The sequence below is a fragment of the Euprymna scolopes genome, chromosome 42, assembly GCF_053919585.1.
Source record: "Euprymna scolopes isolate OS-2025 chromosome 42, ASM5391958v1, whole genome shotgun sequence".
Classification (NCBI taxonomy): Eukaryota; Metazoa; Mollusca; class Cephalopoda; order Sepiida; family Sepiolidae; genus Euprymna; species Euprymna scolopes.
In genome coordinates this window covers 35,122,874-35,140,373 of record NC_136523.1, presented here as the reverse complement: position 1 = coordinate 35,140,373, position 17,500 = coordinate 35,122,874, and the positions used below count along the sequence as shown (strand labels likewise).

Genomic DNA, 17,500 nt, shown 5'->3' with positions numbered 1-17,500 from the left:
GTCTGATTAAGTTACTGAGTGGTTGATACAATTCGGTAGCCGAAACATGTGTAACTAAGCAGATAAAACCGTAACAAAAAAAATATATTTGCTCTGCAATAGTATTGAGCACTTTCTTCAGGTTTTTACTAATTACCATTTTTGATATATATACATATATATGCAAGAGAGCAGGGAAGGGTAGAGTAAAAAGCTCATTAGAGACTGCGAACCTGTGAACTAAAGTTGGCCGGGCTGATTCCTCCTCCAATAGAAGTACGGTTGGCATTGGAATTTGAAACTGGGTTTACGACACTAGGGATGCTGCCAGGGTTGATGGGAGCAATGGTGGCTGAAAAGGATATATATATATGGATATATATATATGTATATATATATATATAAACAGGATAAGATGACAAGCCAATCAGAAACAAGAGAACAGCGCAAATGATCACATTTACGTCGTGCAATTCTCTGCTCACACATGCGTACAATCGAGAGAATTTTTTTCTTTTTTTTTTTTTACAAACATTTTGTAGATGTCTTTTTTTTTCTTTTAAATGGTGCTTGTGCAGAATAATGCACTACAAATCTGACAGAGATACCCCGAGTTTTATCAACAAATTCTGGACTTGGCTAAGATGGACAATAAATTGTTTCATACAACTAATAAAAAAAAACGACAGTTAGCAACAAGATGAGAATGAAGGTGACACCTATCCCAACTCACCCCCTCAAAAAACCCTTCCATAATAATAACTAAATCGTTCCTACGCCCAAATTTTCTTTAAAATAAATAACCTTAAGTCAGAGAGGCAATCGATCCCCCATTTGGAAAGCATCGACTTTTTTTTGTCTAAAAAAAATGTTAAATATTGAATTTTTTTTTTTAATAATCTGGTAGATTATTAACCATTCGATAATAATCCGTTGAAAAAAAAAAAATGGAAGATGAAAATAAAAAATTATAGAGGATGGAGAGTACCACCTGCATACATTGGCCATTTTGAGCAGTTGGAATTGGAACTGATAAGATCGCTGAAATTGTATGTGTGAGAAGCATTAATGTCGCTACACACTTATGAACATGTTTCAGCCAACCAGTTACAAGTAACAAGAGACCTCTTCAGACAATATTACTTACTTATAATAAAAGTAGAATCCGTAAAAAATATATATATATATATATATATATCTTGCCCAACTTCGGTATTGAGCACTCTTGTATAAACCTCGTTAAAATTCATTGGTTGTTTCACCTTTTAAAAATATTCACCTGGAATATATATATATATATCTCAGAATCCTGAGGTGAATAAGAACACAGATTAATTGTGTGGTATCAAGTCTCACAGAATATTTTTTTAGGAGGTAATCTATATATATAAAAGCGAAAATGTATGTTTGTTTTTTATGTATGTCCAAGAAAGGCTTTTTTTCAGAGAAGCGGTCAGTCGGTTCACAACTTTTAAAAACTTTTTATATCACATGTAAATCGTAATATCTCACAGTTAACAACGGAGCTCGCCTGTCTATTTAATTTGCTTGACTTCGGGAAGATAAATATTCAACAGTTTTCGCTCGCCACATTTAGGTTAGGCCTTTTCCTATAATGTTTCCCCCTACCCCCAACGTCTTGGGGGGGGGAAAAAAAAAAAAAAAAAAAAAGCATTCCCGCACTAAATGAAATGCTACCCTGGTGTCAAAAGTTGACCTCATTAAGTCATTAAAACGTGCACCTGCTAATTTAAGTAATTAAATAAATTAAAACGTGTTTCCGTTAGCATCTCGCGGTGGGGCAACGGTTAACGTCGCACGTTTTTTTATCACACTTTAATTTACAACTTGGGTTCGGGTTCGATCCTCATACTTACCTACCAAAACATTTTTTACCCCCCCCCCCCCCGGAGTTTCCACACACACCTCCAAACACCCGAGCAATGCCGGATACCCCTCGCTAGTATTATATAAGACAACCCCAGCCAAAAAGAGGGTAATTCAATATACTTGATAGAGCAAATGGAATTTAGTTTTTTTTATTTAAATTTCATTCAGAAAAACAATTTTCCAGAACAGAAATTTATTGTTTGAATAAAGAGCAGAGTTCAGATTTTTTTTTTTTTTTTTCATTAACCCATGTTTTTTCGATATAGGCTCATCTCCTCAGAGGAAAAGTCATTAGCAAATATTAGATCTTAATTGGAAAAAATTTTGCTATTTAACACAGAAAAGAAAATATATTTAAAAATTAATTATATCCTTTTAGGGGACATAGATAAAGAAAATAGATGAAATAAGAGTAGATACAATGAAGGGATATGAATTTATGGTATCCGGGTGTTGTGGTACAAGGGGCGTGCAATAAGTAATGCCCCTGACCCACTTCCAGTTGTCTGATCTAGTTGAAATTTTGCATGTGCAATGATTTACATCTCTACGGGTTATGTGGCAAATTACAGCTCTGAACTAATTGTAGTTTCTGTTTTACAGGTGTTTGAACTGAGTCAGGTGTGAAATGGAGCCTGTTGAATGTCGAGCAGTGATCTGGTTTTTGTATTTGAAAGGGCGCACGCCACAGGAGACTTTTGATGAAATGAAAGAAACTTATGGTGATAATGCCCCATCATATGACCTTGTAAAATGCTGGCATCGTGAATTCAAACATGGCCGGAAGCCTGTGGAAACAGCTCCCAGACCAGGGAAGCTATAAAAATCAAGAGGCGGGGCAAGATCAGCAAAGGTACCCCCCTCTTGCAAGACAATGCTCCGGTCCACAACTCGCATGTCGCCAGATCAGAAGCATGGGCGTGTGGTTATGTAATATCCCCCATTCTCCCTACTCTCCTGACCTTGCACCCTCTGACTTTCACCTCTTCCCAGCCATGAAGTTGTTTTTGAAAGGAAAGCGTTTCCCAAATGATGCAGCCTTTATTTCTGAAGTCACGTCATGGTTGAAGGACCAAACTGGGGTGTTCTACAAAAACTGCCTCCAGAGCTGAATCAAACAATGGGAGAAATGCATAACTCTGGGTGGTTCCTATGCAGAGAAAGACTAATAACTGTGCCAAGTTTCGTTGCTCTACTGCTATGGGAAGTGGGTCAGGGGCATTACTTATTGCACACTCCTAGTAATCCCTGTATAGATTGGTATATTGTGGTCAGAGTCGAAGTTTATTGAATAAATCAACATTTTCGGATTGAGGAGATGAGCCTACATCGAAAATCCATGGGTTAAGAAAAAACTGTTGTATATATTGTTATATTGTGGTCAGAGTTTATTGAATAAATCCACATTGTAGGTGGATTCTGATTTATTTTAAGGTATTTTTGGTCCTTAGTGATAATCCTTTGAGTATGGAAGGTCAGAGATTATTCCATCTCATTTTTAGTTGGTATAGTCCCTGTAAGAAATGTCCGCAGGAAGCTATTTTTCTTTTGTATATATTTAATATAGTTGTATTCTTGTTTGCTTACAATTTGAGATATATATATAAAATAAGAATTACAGTTAAGTTTACTAAAATAATCCAAGATGGCAAAACTAAAGTATATTATAAATATTGAGGAGTTAATATTTATAAAGTAATCCCAACCAGATGTAAAAGCTTGATAAAACCAAATAGGAAATAGAGCTTCTAATAAGAACAAGCATTATAACCAACATCAGTTGTGTTTAAAAACGTAAGTTTTCATTTAACCTTTCAGTTATTTCCCTTTAAGCTATGAGATTTTATTTCCGTTTGAATTTCATAGATGAAGATGACTATGTTTTACACTTTCAAAAATCCGAAATATAGTAAACTTTCAAGAAAATCGTAAAAACTTAGGATATTTGGTTTATCTTAAATAGTATTTGACTAAACTCTCTGCTCGGCAATGTTTTTTACCTGGCAATGCCAGGTATGTACCGCTAGCATTGTAATGATCAATTAATTAGTGTGATGTGATTATATATATATATATATATATATATATATATATATATATAAAGAGAGAGAGAGAGTGACAATTAATCAGAATCAGGGAGGGGGAGGTCAAAACCTTTGGACATTTCAAAACTGGAAAAATATGCACTTTTCCAATTCCAAAAATATTTTTTTTTGTTTATTTAAAACTAAATTATTCATTGTTATTGTTAATGATAAAAAAGTAAAACTTAAAAATATATACAAATAAAATTTAGATAAAAAAATGGCACTGAAAGAAAAAAAAAAAAAGATAATCTCACGAGAATATCTAAATCTTAGATACAATAAAAGGAATAAAAATTTAGTTTGCTAAATTAAGATGAAAATTATATTTTTACATTTAAACGTAAACAAGGACTGTTCTTCCACCACTCCAGTAAAATTTTACCCTAACCCTGATAAAAATTCTACTTTTTCAAGAAAGAACGTGATTCCAAAATCAGAATTGGTATTTGTATCATAATAGAAAATTCTGGAACTGTTCCATCACCAATATATACAGTGCCACTCATATATATATATATATATATATATATATATATATATATATATATACACACACACACACACACACACACACACACACATACGAGTGCATAACAATAAATATATATATATTGTTACGCACATAAATATTGGATACATTATTTTCTGTTATAATCAGTTTATGTTCGCCATTTTGCCTGATATGTGGTAAGTGAAGTTGTTTTAATTGTATGTGGAAGGAAAATAAAAAAAAAACTCATCGTTGAATTCATTTTTTTTAATTTTTTTTTTTTTTAATTTTAAAATTACCGTATCCGAGTATTCAATACATGACTGTTTTCCAAATTCCAATTGGAACTTTTTATTTTAAATGATTTTTAAATGTTCAAATTTTCAATAGTATTTGAATGTTATCTCTCACTAATCAGAAGCACACAATTGTTAACAATATATATATATATATATGGTGACACGCCTAAGTATTACAGACATGTTATTTTCTATTATAACTAATTTACATCCGCCATTTTATTTGATATCTGATAAATAATATATCATAAGGCCATAGAGAGGAAGACCCTGAAATGGTGCGTATTCTCTCCTGATGACCCAATATTATATAGGGCGAGTTTCTGCTACTGTTCCAGTAGTAATTTTTATCCTTGTAAAAGTTGTTTTAGTTGGATATGGAAGGAAAACTAAAAACGGTGACATATCAAAATGGAATTTCATTCAAAGAGTCAAAGTGTCCATGAAAGCAACACCAAAAAAAAATAAAAATAAATAAAAAATAAATGAAAATTAATGCATTTTAAACAAGATTTGATTTTTCATATTTAGATTCTTCAGACTACTGTTCTCATCTCGAGTGTTATTTTAATGTTTCAGTCAACGTAATCTGACCTTCGAGTAGACCTAGTATAGAATTTAACATTAAAAGGAACCATTAATCATAAATAATAGATAATATATACAGTAATAAATTAAATATATATATATATATATATATATAAGTGTTGGGACGATTAATCGGAATCGGGGAAAATGAGAAGATTTGGGGGGGTATCGGAATCGGTTTTGGTAAAATTGATGCCTACTTTCCAATGCCAAAACCGATTCTTTTAATTGTCTTTATTTGATTTTGTTTAAAGTAAAATCTTCCATTGCTGGTAATAATGATAAAATAATAAATATTTATTGATTGTATTCTATCAGTAAAGCTAAAATCAACAGCTCACTCGCTACGAGTATATTTTGACGTTGAGGAAACTAGCTGCATATTTAACATAATTTTTTTTACGAAAAAGAACAATCTTATAGTTAAATAATCAGAGATTTATAAAGAATTGGAATTGATAATTGTATCGAGATCGGGAAAATATTAGAATCGTCCCATCACTAATGTGTGTGTGTATGTATATATATATATATATATATATATATATTAGTGTTGAGATGATTAATCGAAATCGGAAAAATTGGAATTTATTAGGACATCAGATTCAGTATTATAAAAATATTGCACTTATTTTCCGATGCCAAAGATGATTACTTTAGTTATCTTTTTGGTTCCCCGACAAAATGAGGGTGGACCTGTAAATTCACCCTTGTCTGTTCGTCCGTTCGTCTGTCCGCACTTTTCTCAATAACTATGCCTTGGAATTTTTTGAAATTTTGCACACACATTAAACATGATATGAGAAAAAAAGTAACAGAATGGATTTTCCAGGAAAACTTCGATTGCCCCCCTAGGGGTGCCTTTCGGGTTAAAATGACTAAAATTGACACTTTTGTGCTTATTAAAACAAAATTGATGCCTTGGATTTTTATAAAACTTTCTGAAAAGTTGTAACTAACTGATTTCTATATAATTTTGTTTGTCTATACTTCGCGATAACCTTGGGTTTGCCCCCAGGGGCTCTTCTAGGGCTAATAAAAACACTCCATTTTTGGGACTATTTTACCATATTTGTCAAAAATTTTCTGTGTATGTTTATTTAGCAGTTTTGCATGGTGTTGAACTCAAATTTAAATATGCTAAAGGCGTTGGGGACTTTTTGGGTTAAATGGGGAGGGGGGACAAATAATGGACTTAATCTTTTTTTTTTTGCATGGTGCAGAACTCAAATTTACATATGTTAAGGCCTAAAACTGCACTGTTTGTTTGATTTTCACCAGGATTTGATGTCCCCTGGGAACTTTTGGAGCTAAATGAGGGGGGGGGGAGCAAATGCTGAACTTAGTCATTTTTTTTATGCCTCGTTCACTATGCACTCACGGGGGACCATGCATGCTTCACTTGTTTGTTTTTTTTTATTTGATTTTATTTAAAAACAAAATCTTCCACTGCTGGTAGTAATGATAAAATAATATTTATTGATTTTAAACTACCAGTCAATCTAGAGCTCACTTCTGCACAAGTGTGTTTTTACATTTGAGAAAAATTTACGCCCATTTAATTTTTTTGTTTTTACGATAATCAAGACAAAATAATTTCATAGTTTAATATTTAGCGATTTATAAAGAATCGGAATCGGAAATTGTATCAGAATCGCCCCCATCACTAACATATAGTAATAATCTATAATATAAATCTCACCTGTCTGTTTAAATGTACGTATGTATGTCTGTCTTGCAAAAACTTTCAACAAAGGCAACGGATCCTGACAATATCAAAAAATTGGCCAAAAACATTAATTTCTTCACCCTAAACCCATCTTTCTTTTTTGCCTTTATGGCACGGGTTCAAGCCTGGCTGCCTACTAGCACATTTTTTTTTTTTTTTTTTTGGCTCAACAAACACTTCTAAACACCTAGGCAACATTGGCCACCCAGACTAGTTAAATAATAAATAATGATATTTACAATTAGAAATAAAAATAGGCTTAAGGCTCCCAAAATGCATACTAGAAATGCCTGCAACAACCCATGGCACAGTGGTTAGAATACTTGAAAAAAATCAATTGTGATAGTGATATTTCCTGAAGGTTGCAGGTTCAATTCTCAGCGTGGATGACCAAAAAATACAATTGTGAATTACTGACAAAACGAGAGCTTGCTACCTCCATGAAATAAAGGGTTCCGTTCAAAATTCCAACCAAATTCCCAAGTTCAATAAGATAGACCTGAAGAATGCTAGAGGTTACATCGACTGAAATGTTGTGAAAATGTCACTCAAGATGAAAACAGTAATGCGATAATCCTCATCTCAAAAATTCAGAAATGTAAGATTTGATTATTTAAAAAAAAAAAAAAAAAAAAATTTGCACATTAAAAATGGTTTATTAACTAAAAACTTAGAAATTAATGGAAGATTTGATTAAAAAATAAGAAAGAAAAAAAAATATTAGGAAAAACAAAAAAAGGTAAAAAAAAAAAAAAACTAGGAAGAAGGGGGGAGGGGTAAACAAGCAAACTGGCCGAGAAAGGTAGGTAGAGGGGAATGGAAAAAAAGAAAACATTTGCAGAAGAGGGGGAAGGAGGAAAAAAACGTTTGCAGAAGAGGAGGGAAGGAGGAAAAAAACGTTTGCAGAAGAGGGGGAAGGAGGAAAAAAACGTTTGCAGAAGAAGGGAGGGGGAGGAAAAAGACGTTTGAAGAAGAGGAGAGAAGGAGGAAAAAAAACGTTTGCAGAAGAGGAGAGAAGGAGGAAAAAAACGTTTGCGGAAGAGGAGGGAAGGAGGAAAAAAACGTTTGCGGAAGAGGAGGGAAGGAGGAAAAAAACGTTTGCGGAAGAGGGGGAAGGAGGAAAAAAAACGTTTGCGGAAGAGGAGGGAAGGAGGAAAAAAAACGTTTGCAGAAGAGGAGGGAAGGAGAAAAAAAACGTTTGCAGAAGAAGGGGGGGAGGAAAAAAAACGTTTGCAGAAGAAGGGGGGAGGAAAAAAAACGTTTGCAGAAGAGGAGGGAAGGAGAAAAAAAACGTTTGCAGAAGAGGAGGGAAGGAGAAAAAAAACGTTTGCAGAAGAAGGGGGGGAGGAAAAAAAACGTTTGCAGAAGAGGAGAGGAGGAAAAAAAACGTTTGCAAAAGAGGAGGGAAGGAGGAAAAAAAACGTTTGCAGAAGAGGAGGGAAGGAGAAAAAAAACGTTTGCAGAAGACTGGGGGGAGGAAAAAAAACGTTTGCAGAAGAAGGGGGGGAGGAAAAAAAACGTTTGCAGAAGAGGAGAGGAGGAAAAAAAACGTTTGCATAAGAGGAGAGAAGGAGGGAAAAAAAAACGTTTGCAGAAGAGGGGGAAGGAGGAAAAAAAACGTTTGCAGAAGAGGGGGGGTGGGGGGAAGGAGGAAAAAAAACATTTGCAGAAGAGGGGAAGGAGGAAAAAAACGTTTGCAGAAGAGGGGAAGGAGGAAAAAAACGTTTGCAGAAGAGGGGAAGGAGGAAAAAAACGTTTGCAGAAGAGGGGGGGAAGGAGGAAAAAAACGTTTGCAGAAGAGGGGGGGAAGGAGGAAAAAACGTTTGCAGAAGAGGAGGGAAGGAGGAAAAAAACGTTTGCAGAAGAGGAGGGAAGGAGGAAAAAAAACATTTGCAGAAGAGGGGGGGAAGGAGGAAAAAAACGTTTGCGGAAGTGGGGTGAAGGAGGAAAAACCGTTTGCAGAAGAGGAGGGAAGTAGGAAAAAACGTTTGCAGAAGAGGGGAAAGGAGGAAAAAACGTTTGCGGAAGAGGGGGGAAGGAGGAAAAAAACGTTTGCAGAAGAGGAGGGAAGGAGGAAAAAAACGTTTGCAGAAGAGGAGGGAAGGAGGAAAAAACGTTTGCAGAAGAGGAGGGAAGGAGGAAAAAACGTTTGCAGAAGAGGGGGGAAGGAGGAAAAAAACGTTTGCAGAAGAGGAGGGAAGGAGGAAAAAACGTTTGCAGAAGAGGGGGGGAAGGAGGAAAAAAACGTTTGCAAAAGAGGAGGGAAGGAGGAAAAAAACGTTTGCAGAAGAGGGGGAAGGAGGAAAAAAACGTTTGCGGAAGAGGGGGGAAGGAGGAAAAAAAAACGTTTGCAGAAGAGGGGGGGGAAGGAGGAAAAAAACGTTTGCAGAAGAGAGGGGAAGGAGGAAAAAAAACGTTTGCAGAAGAGGAGGGAAGGAGAAAAAAAACGTTTGCGGAAGAGGAGGGAAGGAGAAAAAAAACGTTTGCGGAAGAGGAGGGAAGGAGGAAAAAAAACGTTTGCAGAAGAGGAGGGAAGAAGGAAAAAAACGTTTGCGGAAGAGGAGGGAAGGAGGAAAAAAACGTTTGCGGAAGAGGGGGGAAGGGGGAAAAAAACGTTTGCAGAAGAGGAGGGAAGGAGAAAAAAAACGTTTGCAGAAGAAGAGGGAAGGAGAAAAAAACGTTTGCAGAAGAGGAGGGAAGGAGAAAAAAAACGTTTGCAGAAGAGGAGGGAAGGAGAAAAAAAACGTTTGCAGAAGAGGAGGGAAGGAGGAAAAAAAACGTTTGCAGAAGAGGAGGGAAGGAGGAAAAAAACGTTTGCGGAAGAGGGGGGAAGGAGAAAAAAAACGTTTGCAGAAGAGGAGGGAAGGAGAAAAAAAACATTTGCAGAAGAGGAGGGAAGGAGAAAAAAAACGTTTGCAGAAGAGGAGGGAAGGAGGAAAAAAACGTTTGCAGAAGAGGAGGGAAGGAGGAAAAAAACGTTTGCGGAAGAGGGGGGAAGGAGAAAAAAAAACGTTTGCGGAAGAAGAGGGAAGGAAAAAAAAACGTTTGCAGAAGAGGAGGGAAGGAGAAAAAAAACGTTTGCAGAAGAGGAGGGAAGGAGGAAAAAACGTTTGCGGAAGAGGGGGGAAGGAGAAAAAAACGTTTGCAGAAGAGGATTGAAGGAGAAAAACTAAGCACAAGAAAAACTTTACATATTTGTAATATTCATATATTTGGGGAGATAAGAGGAGGGGGGGGATGCCATGATGCAGAGGTAATAGAGAGGGAATTTCAAAGACAAACAATCTAACAGAAATGGAAGCAGGGTAGAAAATCTAGCATCTAAAAGATATTTACAGTTAAGAGGTGGAATTTTGTTGCTATACGAGAATATTTATTGTGTGGGGGGTTACAACTGCTGCAAGTTCAAAGCACACATTCTGTGGAATTACTTATAAAACAGATGGAAATGCAACACTGTGGTGATGTGACAAGATCTAGAGCTCAGTAGACAGTGCGGAACCTATTAGGTTAAAAAAATTCTTGCTCCCTGTCCAGATTTTCAAGATTTTCCATATTTTTTCATGACCTTCTCCAAATAAAATCCAAGTTTTCAAAACAAAATTTGGGGTTTGTTTTACAATCCACAGCGATTTATAAAAAAAAAAAAAAAAAAAGTGGTAAAAAATAAAATCTACAAATAAAAGTTACTTTGCAATCTACTTGCATCATTTTTTTTTTTTTTTTTTTTTAATACTTATTTCATCTCAAATATTAACTCTTTTTACGGCTTTTAAATACTAAGGTCGTTACGGTCTTACTCATTTAAAAATTTGTTGTTTTTTTTGCCCTGTCCAGCCTCATTTTAGGTTATCACAATTTTATTTGAAATTCGACATTGGAAAGTCCCGTCTGGAGACGCAGAGTTTTTTTTTTTTTTTTTAGGGAGAGAGGGAGTGTCAATTTTATTCATGGCGCCACACTACTTCACCCACATCACCCCATTAAAATTAAATATATATATATATATATATATATAGATATATATATCTATATATATAAAAGCGAAAATGTATGTATGTATGTATGTATGTATGTATGTGTGTATGTATGTACGCTTTTCCTCGATGTCCACAAAAGGCTTCTTTCAGAGAAGCGTTCGCTCGGTTCACAACTTCTTTATATCATCTATAAATTGTAATATCTCAGAGTTACCCATGGAGCTCGCTTGTCTATTTAATTTTATTGACTTTCAAACATTAATTATTCCACATTTCCCGCATCGGCACGCGTTACATTCGGTTTTCGGTATAAAAAAAAGCGAAACTCGACTCTAATCACAGGCCGAAAGCCAGTTGTCTCAAGAGAGCTAATAATGTTTGTTCAATGTCGACTTCATCATATCAGACTGTAGCTTTCATTTCGCTCCTCCTAATAAACAGGGAGCAGGTTTTTAAAAACAAACAAACCGATTTATTCACCTCATTCAAAACTGTCCCGCACAAAATAATTGCTGAATACCTATCGCCGTCACATCAATCAAAAACGCGCACCAGTTTTTTTTAAAACACTTTACTATTTTCCAACTGCGCGTCGTGAAGGCTTAGTTTTTTTTTTTTTTTTTTCACATTTTCGGGGTGTCTGTTTAATTTGCCTGACTTTGAAAAGCTAAATATTCAACATTTTTCGATCGCCACGTCTGGATTAAACTTTTTCGTATAATAATAAAAAAAAAAACTGCCCTGCAGTAAATAAAAAACTGCCCCACAGTCAAAGTTGACCTCATTAAGTCATAAAGTACGGGCACCTGCCAATTCTTAATACTTAAATAAATTCAAACATCTTTCCTCTACTACTTCTTGCTGGCCTAGTGGTTAGCGTCGCACGTTTTTTTTCACACTTTATTTTCAAACTTTGCCTCAAGGCTTCGGGTTCAATCCTTCCTACTTACCTACCAAAACTTTTTTTTACCCCCCCCCCCGACACAAACACCCGGGTCAACCTCTTTTGTTTTGATTTACCCAAAACCACACCTTGAAACACCCGGGCATCGCCGGGTACCCCCCGCTAGTCTATATATATATAAAAGGCAAAATGACGCTCTCAGGGAGGAAGGGGTTACTATCGCTTTGAACTTTTTATATAGCCCCTAGATAATAATATCTACAATTTGGGAATGCGGGTCGCGTCTAGATTTACTTACAGCGACTTTTACAAAATTGTTGCTATTTTTTATTGGCTTCTCACGTATAAAAAGCGAAACCAATCCAAACACAACATTGTTCTTGGCTTTCGTGCCAAAACGTCCAGAAAGCAATCAGCTTTTGATCAATGTGGAGTTTCTCCTTATATCAGACAATTGCTATTCGATTTGGACAATGGGAGCTGCTTCCCCTCCCCTACCATCATCTAGGGGAAGCGAAAACTAAAAATACTGCCACGTCATCGTAACAATCCCGCGATGACCTCATTTAGCGTCTTCCTGTCAATCAAACCTCTTTCACTCGCTTTACAAGCCTTAACTTAACACGCTAATCAATTACTCTCACTCGTGGTTGAGGCGGTTAAGTAGTTGGCTTTTGTTTCCACCTCCGCGTCAAGACTTCCGGGTTCAATCCCGCCTCCCGACCAAAAATTTTTTTTTTCCCTTTTACACCTTCACCCGGACGTTTTTTTTATTAGTTCACTTATTCTTTAGTATACCCCCCCCCTCTATACACACAGGTTCGATCCGACAGATTTATTTATGCCTTTTTCCGTTTTGGCTTTTCCGATTTTTTTAACATTGTCTTTTTTATATTTAAGCAGGGTTATTACTTAGCCCCCCCCCCATACATACACCTACAAATACCCGAGCAATGGCAGGTACTCCCCGCTAGTCTATAAATATAAAAGCGAAAATGTATGTATGTGTGTTCGCTTTTTGTGTATGTCTACAAAAGGCCTTTTTCAGAGAAGCAGTCGGTCGCCTAACAACTTTTTATATCACATGTAAATCGTAATATCTCACAGTTAACAACGGAGCTCGCCTGTCTATTTAATTTGCTCGACTTCGGGAAGATAAATATTCAACAGTTTTCGCTCACTGCATGTGGGTTAGGCCTTTTCCTATAATAAAAGCGACATTAATTCTGGTGTTATTTTCCAGTCTCGATCGCCGGAAATGTCCGAAAGCAATCAGCTTGGATCAATGTGGAAATATTATTTCCTTATATCAGAAGACAATTGTTATTCAATTTGAACAAGTGGAGCTGTTTCCCCCTACCTCCAACATCTTGGGGAAAAAAAAAAAAAAAGCATTCCCGCACTAAATGAAATACTACCCTGCTGTCAAAAGTTGACCTCATTAAGTCATTAGAATGTGCACTTGCTAATTTAAGTAATTAAATAAATTCAAACGTGCTTCCGTTAGCATCTCGTGGTGGCCCAATGGTTAACGTCACACGTTTTTTTTTTCACACTTTAATTTCCAACTTTACCTCAAGGGTTCGATCCTCATACTCACCTACCAAAAATTTATTTTTTTTCATTTTAACCCCACGCCTCCCCAGAGTTTTGATTTACCTCCAAACACCTGGGCAACGCCAGGTACCCCCCGCTAGTCTATATATATAAAAGGCAAAATGTGTGTGATCATTTCGTGTAGGTCTTCAAAAGGCTTCTTTCGCACGCACTCCCGGGGTCGTTACTATCGCTTAAAACTGTGTATATAGGTCCTATATCATAATATCTAGGAATTAGGAAAGCGCGTAACGTATAGATTTATTTACGTCGATTTTTACAAAATTATTGTTATTTTGGCTCCTCGGGTGTTGATTGGGCTTTTTAGTATAAATAAAATGAAACTAAACTCAAACGGACGTGTTCGCGGAAATGCGCCGGGAACAGACGCTTACGCTGCGTGACTTCTATTTGACCTTCTTAATTAGGTCAAATGGAAGCAGCAAAGTTAACTTTTATCACGCACGCCTGTTTTTATAGTTATAGTTAGATAAATAAATTCAAACACGTCTACGCTGTATGTCGCGGTGGCCCAATGGTAACATCGCACTTTTTCACACATTAATTTCCAACTCAAGGGTACGGGTTCGATTCTCATATTCACCTACCAAAACATTTTTTTATTATTATCCCCCCCCCCCCGGAGTTTTGATTTACCTCAAGACACCCGGGCATCGCCGGGTACCCCCCCCCCGCTAGTATATATATAAAAGCGAAAATGTATGTATGTATGTATTTGCGTATGTTTGTGTGTCTGCTAAAAACTTTTGACAGACAGAACAAAAATTCACAAACTTGGTCTCATATGAAAGCCCCATCCTTCGCCCGACAAATATCGAAAAATTTGCCAAAAACGTTCATTTTTTCACCCTGAAATCAACACCTTTCTACAGGGGAGGGGGTCAGCAAAAACCATCTTCTCATGACGAGATCAGTTCTACGCATGCGTCAGACAACATCATAACCTAATTTAGTTTAAATATTTGAAGAACTAACACAATTTCATGTATGTCATGTTAGCTCAGTTGGTTAGAGCGTTTGGTCATTATCTAAACGTTTTGGGTTCGAATCGTAGTGCGAGATGTCTTTTTTTTTTTCAATTTTTTAAATTTTAATATTGAAGCAGGGTTATGTAAGCCATTTTTCACGTAATGTTTGTTTTTATGTTTTCTTTTTTTACTTCGCTTATAACAAACCTGATCATTGACCTCATTTGCTGAATAGCTATTGCTTTCGTCGTCGTAACGCTCAACGACTTCCGTGCGCGCACCTGTCAATTTGGTTCTTAAATACATTCAAACATCTTTCAGTAACTCATTCTGGCTAGCCGATGTTATTTTCAAACTTTGCCTCAGGGCTTCGGGTTTGATCCTATGATGTGTGTGTGTGTGTGTGTGTGTGTGTGTGTGTGTGTATGTACACTTTATGTATGTCCGCAAAAGGCTTTTTTCCGGGGCTGCTCACTCAGCTCCCTCATTCTTAAAACGTTTTACATCACGTCTAAATCATACTATCTACGAGTTAACAACGGGGGTCGCCTGTCTATTTAATTTGCCAGAGTTTGAAAAGCTAAATATTACACATTTTTGGATCGCCGCATGTTACTTTCGTTTTTTGGTATAAAAAAAGCGAAACTAGATTCGAATAGCCACCTTCCCGGCCCATAGCTGGTGGTCTCCAGAAATCTATGTAAACATTTGGTCAATATTGGGTTTTCACCGTCATATAAGACAGTTGCTTTCATTTCGAGACACTCCCCTAATAAATGGGGGAGCTGCTCTTCCTTCCCCAAAGTTCGGTAAAAACTGTCCCACACAAAATCTTAACTGCTGAACAGCCATTGTTACGTCATGTTTCAAAGTCAAATACCAGGCGACTTAACTTTCTTGCATCTGTCAATTTCACTTTAAAAACATTAACTTAACACGTTTATCAATCCCTCTCCCCTTGTGGCCGGGATGGTTAGGTGTCTGCCTCCCTTCCCTTTCGTTTCCACCTTCGTGTGAAGGCTTCTGGGTTCAAGCCTACCTTCCTACTAAAACTTTTTTTCTTTTACATCTCCAAGCACTCGGCGATGCTTTGATCTACCCCCCCCCCAACAACACACCTCCAAACACTCTGGCAATGCCGGGTACCCCACGCTAGTGTATATATAAAAGGCAAAATGTGTGTTAGTGTGTGTGTGTGGTGTGTATTTTTTGTGTATATCCGGCAAAGGCTTTGGGGGGGGGACACTTGGGGTGATCACCGTTTCTTAGAACTTTTTATATATTCACTAAATTATAATATCCACGATTTACGAAATACGGTCGCGTTTATCTTTTACTTGAACGACTTTTACACATTACTTTCGCGGTATTTCTCATTCTCCGCATGTTTGTTTAGCTTTTCTGTGTATAAGGGAAACTGAATCCGTTTAAAAAGGAGTCTCCCTGACACTCGTGCCGGACGTCCAGAAAAGCAATGAGCTTTGATCAATGCGGGGGGGGGGGGATAAGTCATATCAGACAATTGCTAATAATTTGGACACTCCCCTTTTTATGGGTAACTGGTTTTCCCCTAAAATCTTGGGGGAACTGGCTTGCAGCCAAAGTTAAGCGCATGATTTCATTCTTTGTCATAACATTTGACCTCATTAAATTTACGCCCCTGTCACTTACCTTTTTAATCACTTAACTTCAACCCTTCTCAGTTCTCTGGCCAGTTAGCGTCGCAGTAAGTTATCACGCTTTTTTTTATCTGCTTTCGTGTCAAGGCTTCGGGTTCGAGCCTACCTACCAAAACCTTTTTTTTTCTTTTCCACCTCCTAACACCCAGGCAACACCGTGCACCCACGCTAGTTATAAATAAATCTCATCTATCTGTTTAAATGTATGTATACATTTAAATCTTTAAATATCCAAAGCATCTGTCAGACTTTTGTGACAAAAACATCAAAGATAGCAAAAGTGCACTTAAAATGGTGGTGACTATGGAGCATAAAAGGTCTCTCGTTCTAATGGTACCACCTCTGTCTTCATAGCTCTTTAATGCTTTAGATTTTGAATTTAAAAAAAAACAAAAAAAAAACAGGGAGGTCTTACTTTTGGAACAATCTCAGTATCTTCAAATATTTATTCATGGTGTTTGGCTTGATTATTTTGTAGACAGAAAATTATGACTTTGCAGAACATGATTGAGTTTTTGATGACGGAAAGGATAATAAATACAATAAGACAAATGTTTGGCACATTTTATGTTGTGAAGCACAAAAGCTTGCTCTTTTTGATGGTACCACTGTCGTCTTCATAGCGCTTTAACTTTTTGAGTGAAAAAAAAAAAAAATTTAAATTTAAAAAATAAGCCACCTTACTTTCGGAACAACTCTGGTATCTTTGAACAGAACAGAAGTGGTGCCATTAAAACGACTACTACTACTACCATCCCCCCCCCCCACTAAAATTTAATTATAAATGAAATCATAAACAGAGGGAGATTTATTTTGATTTTATTTTTAACACTAGCGAGGGGGTAAAAAAAAAGTAAGTATGAGGATCGAACCCGAACCCTTGAGGCAAAGTTGTAAATTAAAGTGTGAAAAAAAAAAAAAACCTGTGATGTTAACCATTGCCCCACCGCGAGATGCTAATCGAAACACGTTTGAATTTATTTAATTAGTTGGATTTAGCAGGTGCCCGTTTTAAATGAGGTCAAGTTTTGACCGCGGGATAATATTCATTTACTGCTGGACGCTTTTTTTTTTCCCCCACCCCCAAGATGTTGTAGGAAAAAGACTAACCCACATGCGGCGAGCAACAAATATTGAATATTTATCTTTCCGAAATCGACCAAATTAAATAGACAGGCGAGCTTCGTTGTTAACTGTGAGATATTACGATTTGTATGTGATATAAAAAGTTTTAAAAAGTTGTTAAGCGAGCGACCGCTTCTCTGAAAGAAGCCTTTTGTTGACATACAG

The 17,500-nt window shown here is 36.6% G+C and overlaps 1 protein-coding gene across 7 annotated transcripts in view; it reads right to left on the bottom strand.

Annotated features, from left to right (window-relative positions):
• LOC145267015 (histone-arginine methyltransferase CARM1-like) overlaps positions 1-17,500 on the bottom strand; it is a 206,289-nt gene that overhangs the window by 17,515 nt on the left and 171,274 nt on the right. For 4 of the 7 annotated variants that reach the window (XM_080122917.1, XM_080122919.1, XM_080122920.1 and 1 more), the window contains one exon: positions 213-331. The exons of the other annotated variants lie outside the window; for them this stretch is intronic. In XM_080122917.1, coding sequence (XP_079979043.1) covers positions 213-331 — 119 coding nt within the window. The remainder of the gene's footprint in view (positions 1-212; positions 332-17,500) is intronic. 7 annotated transcript variants of the gene reach the window in all.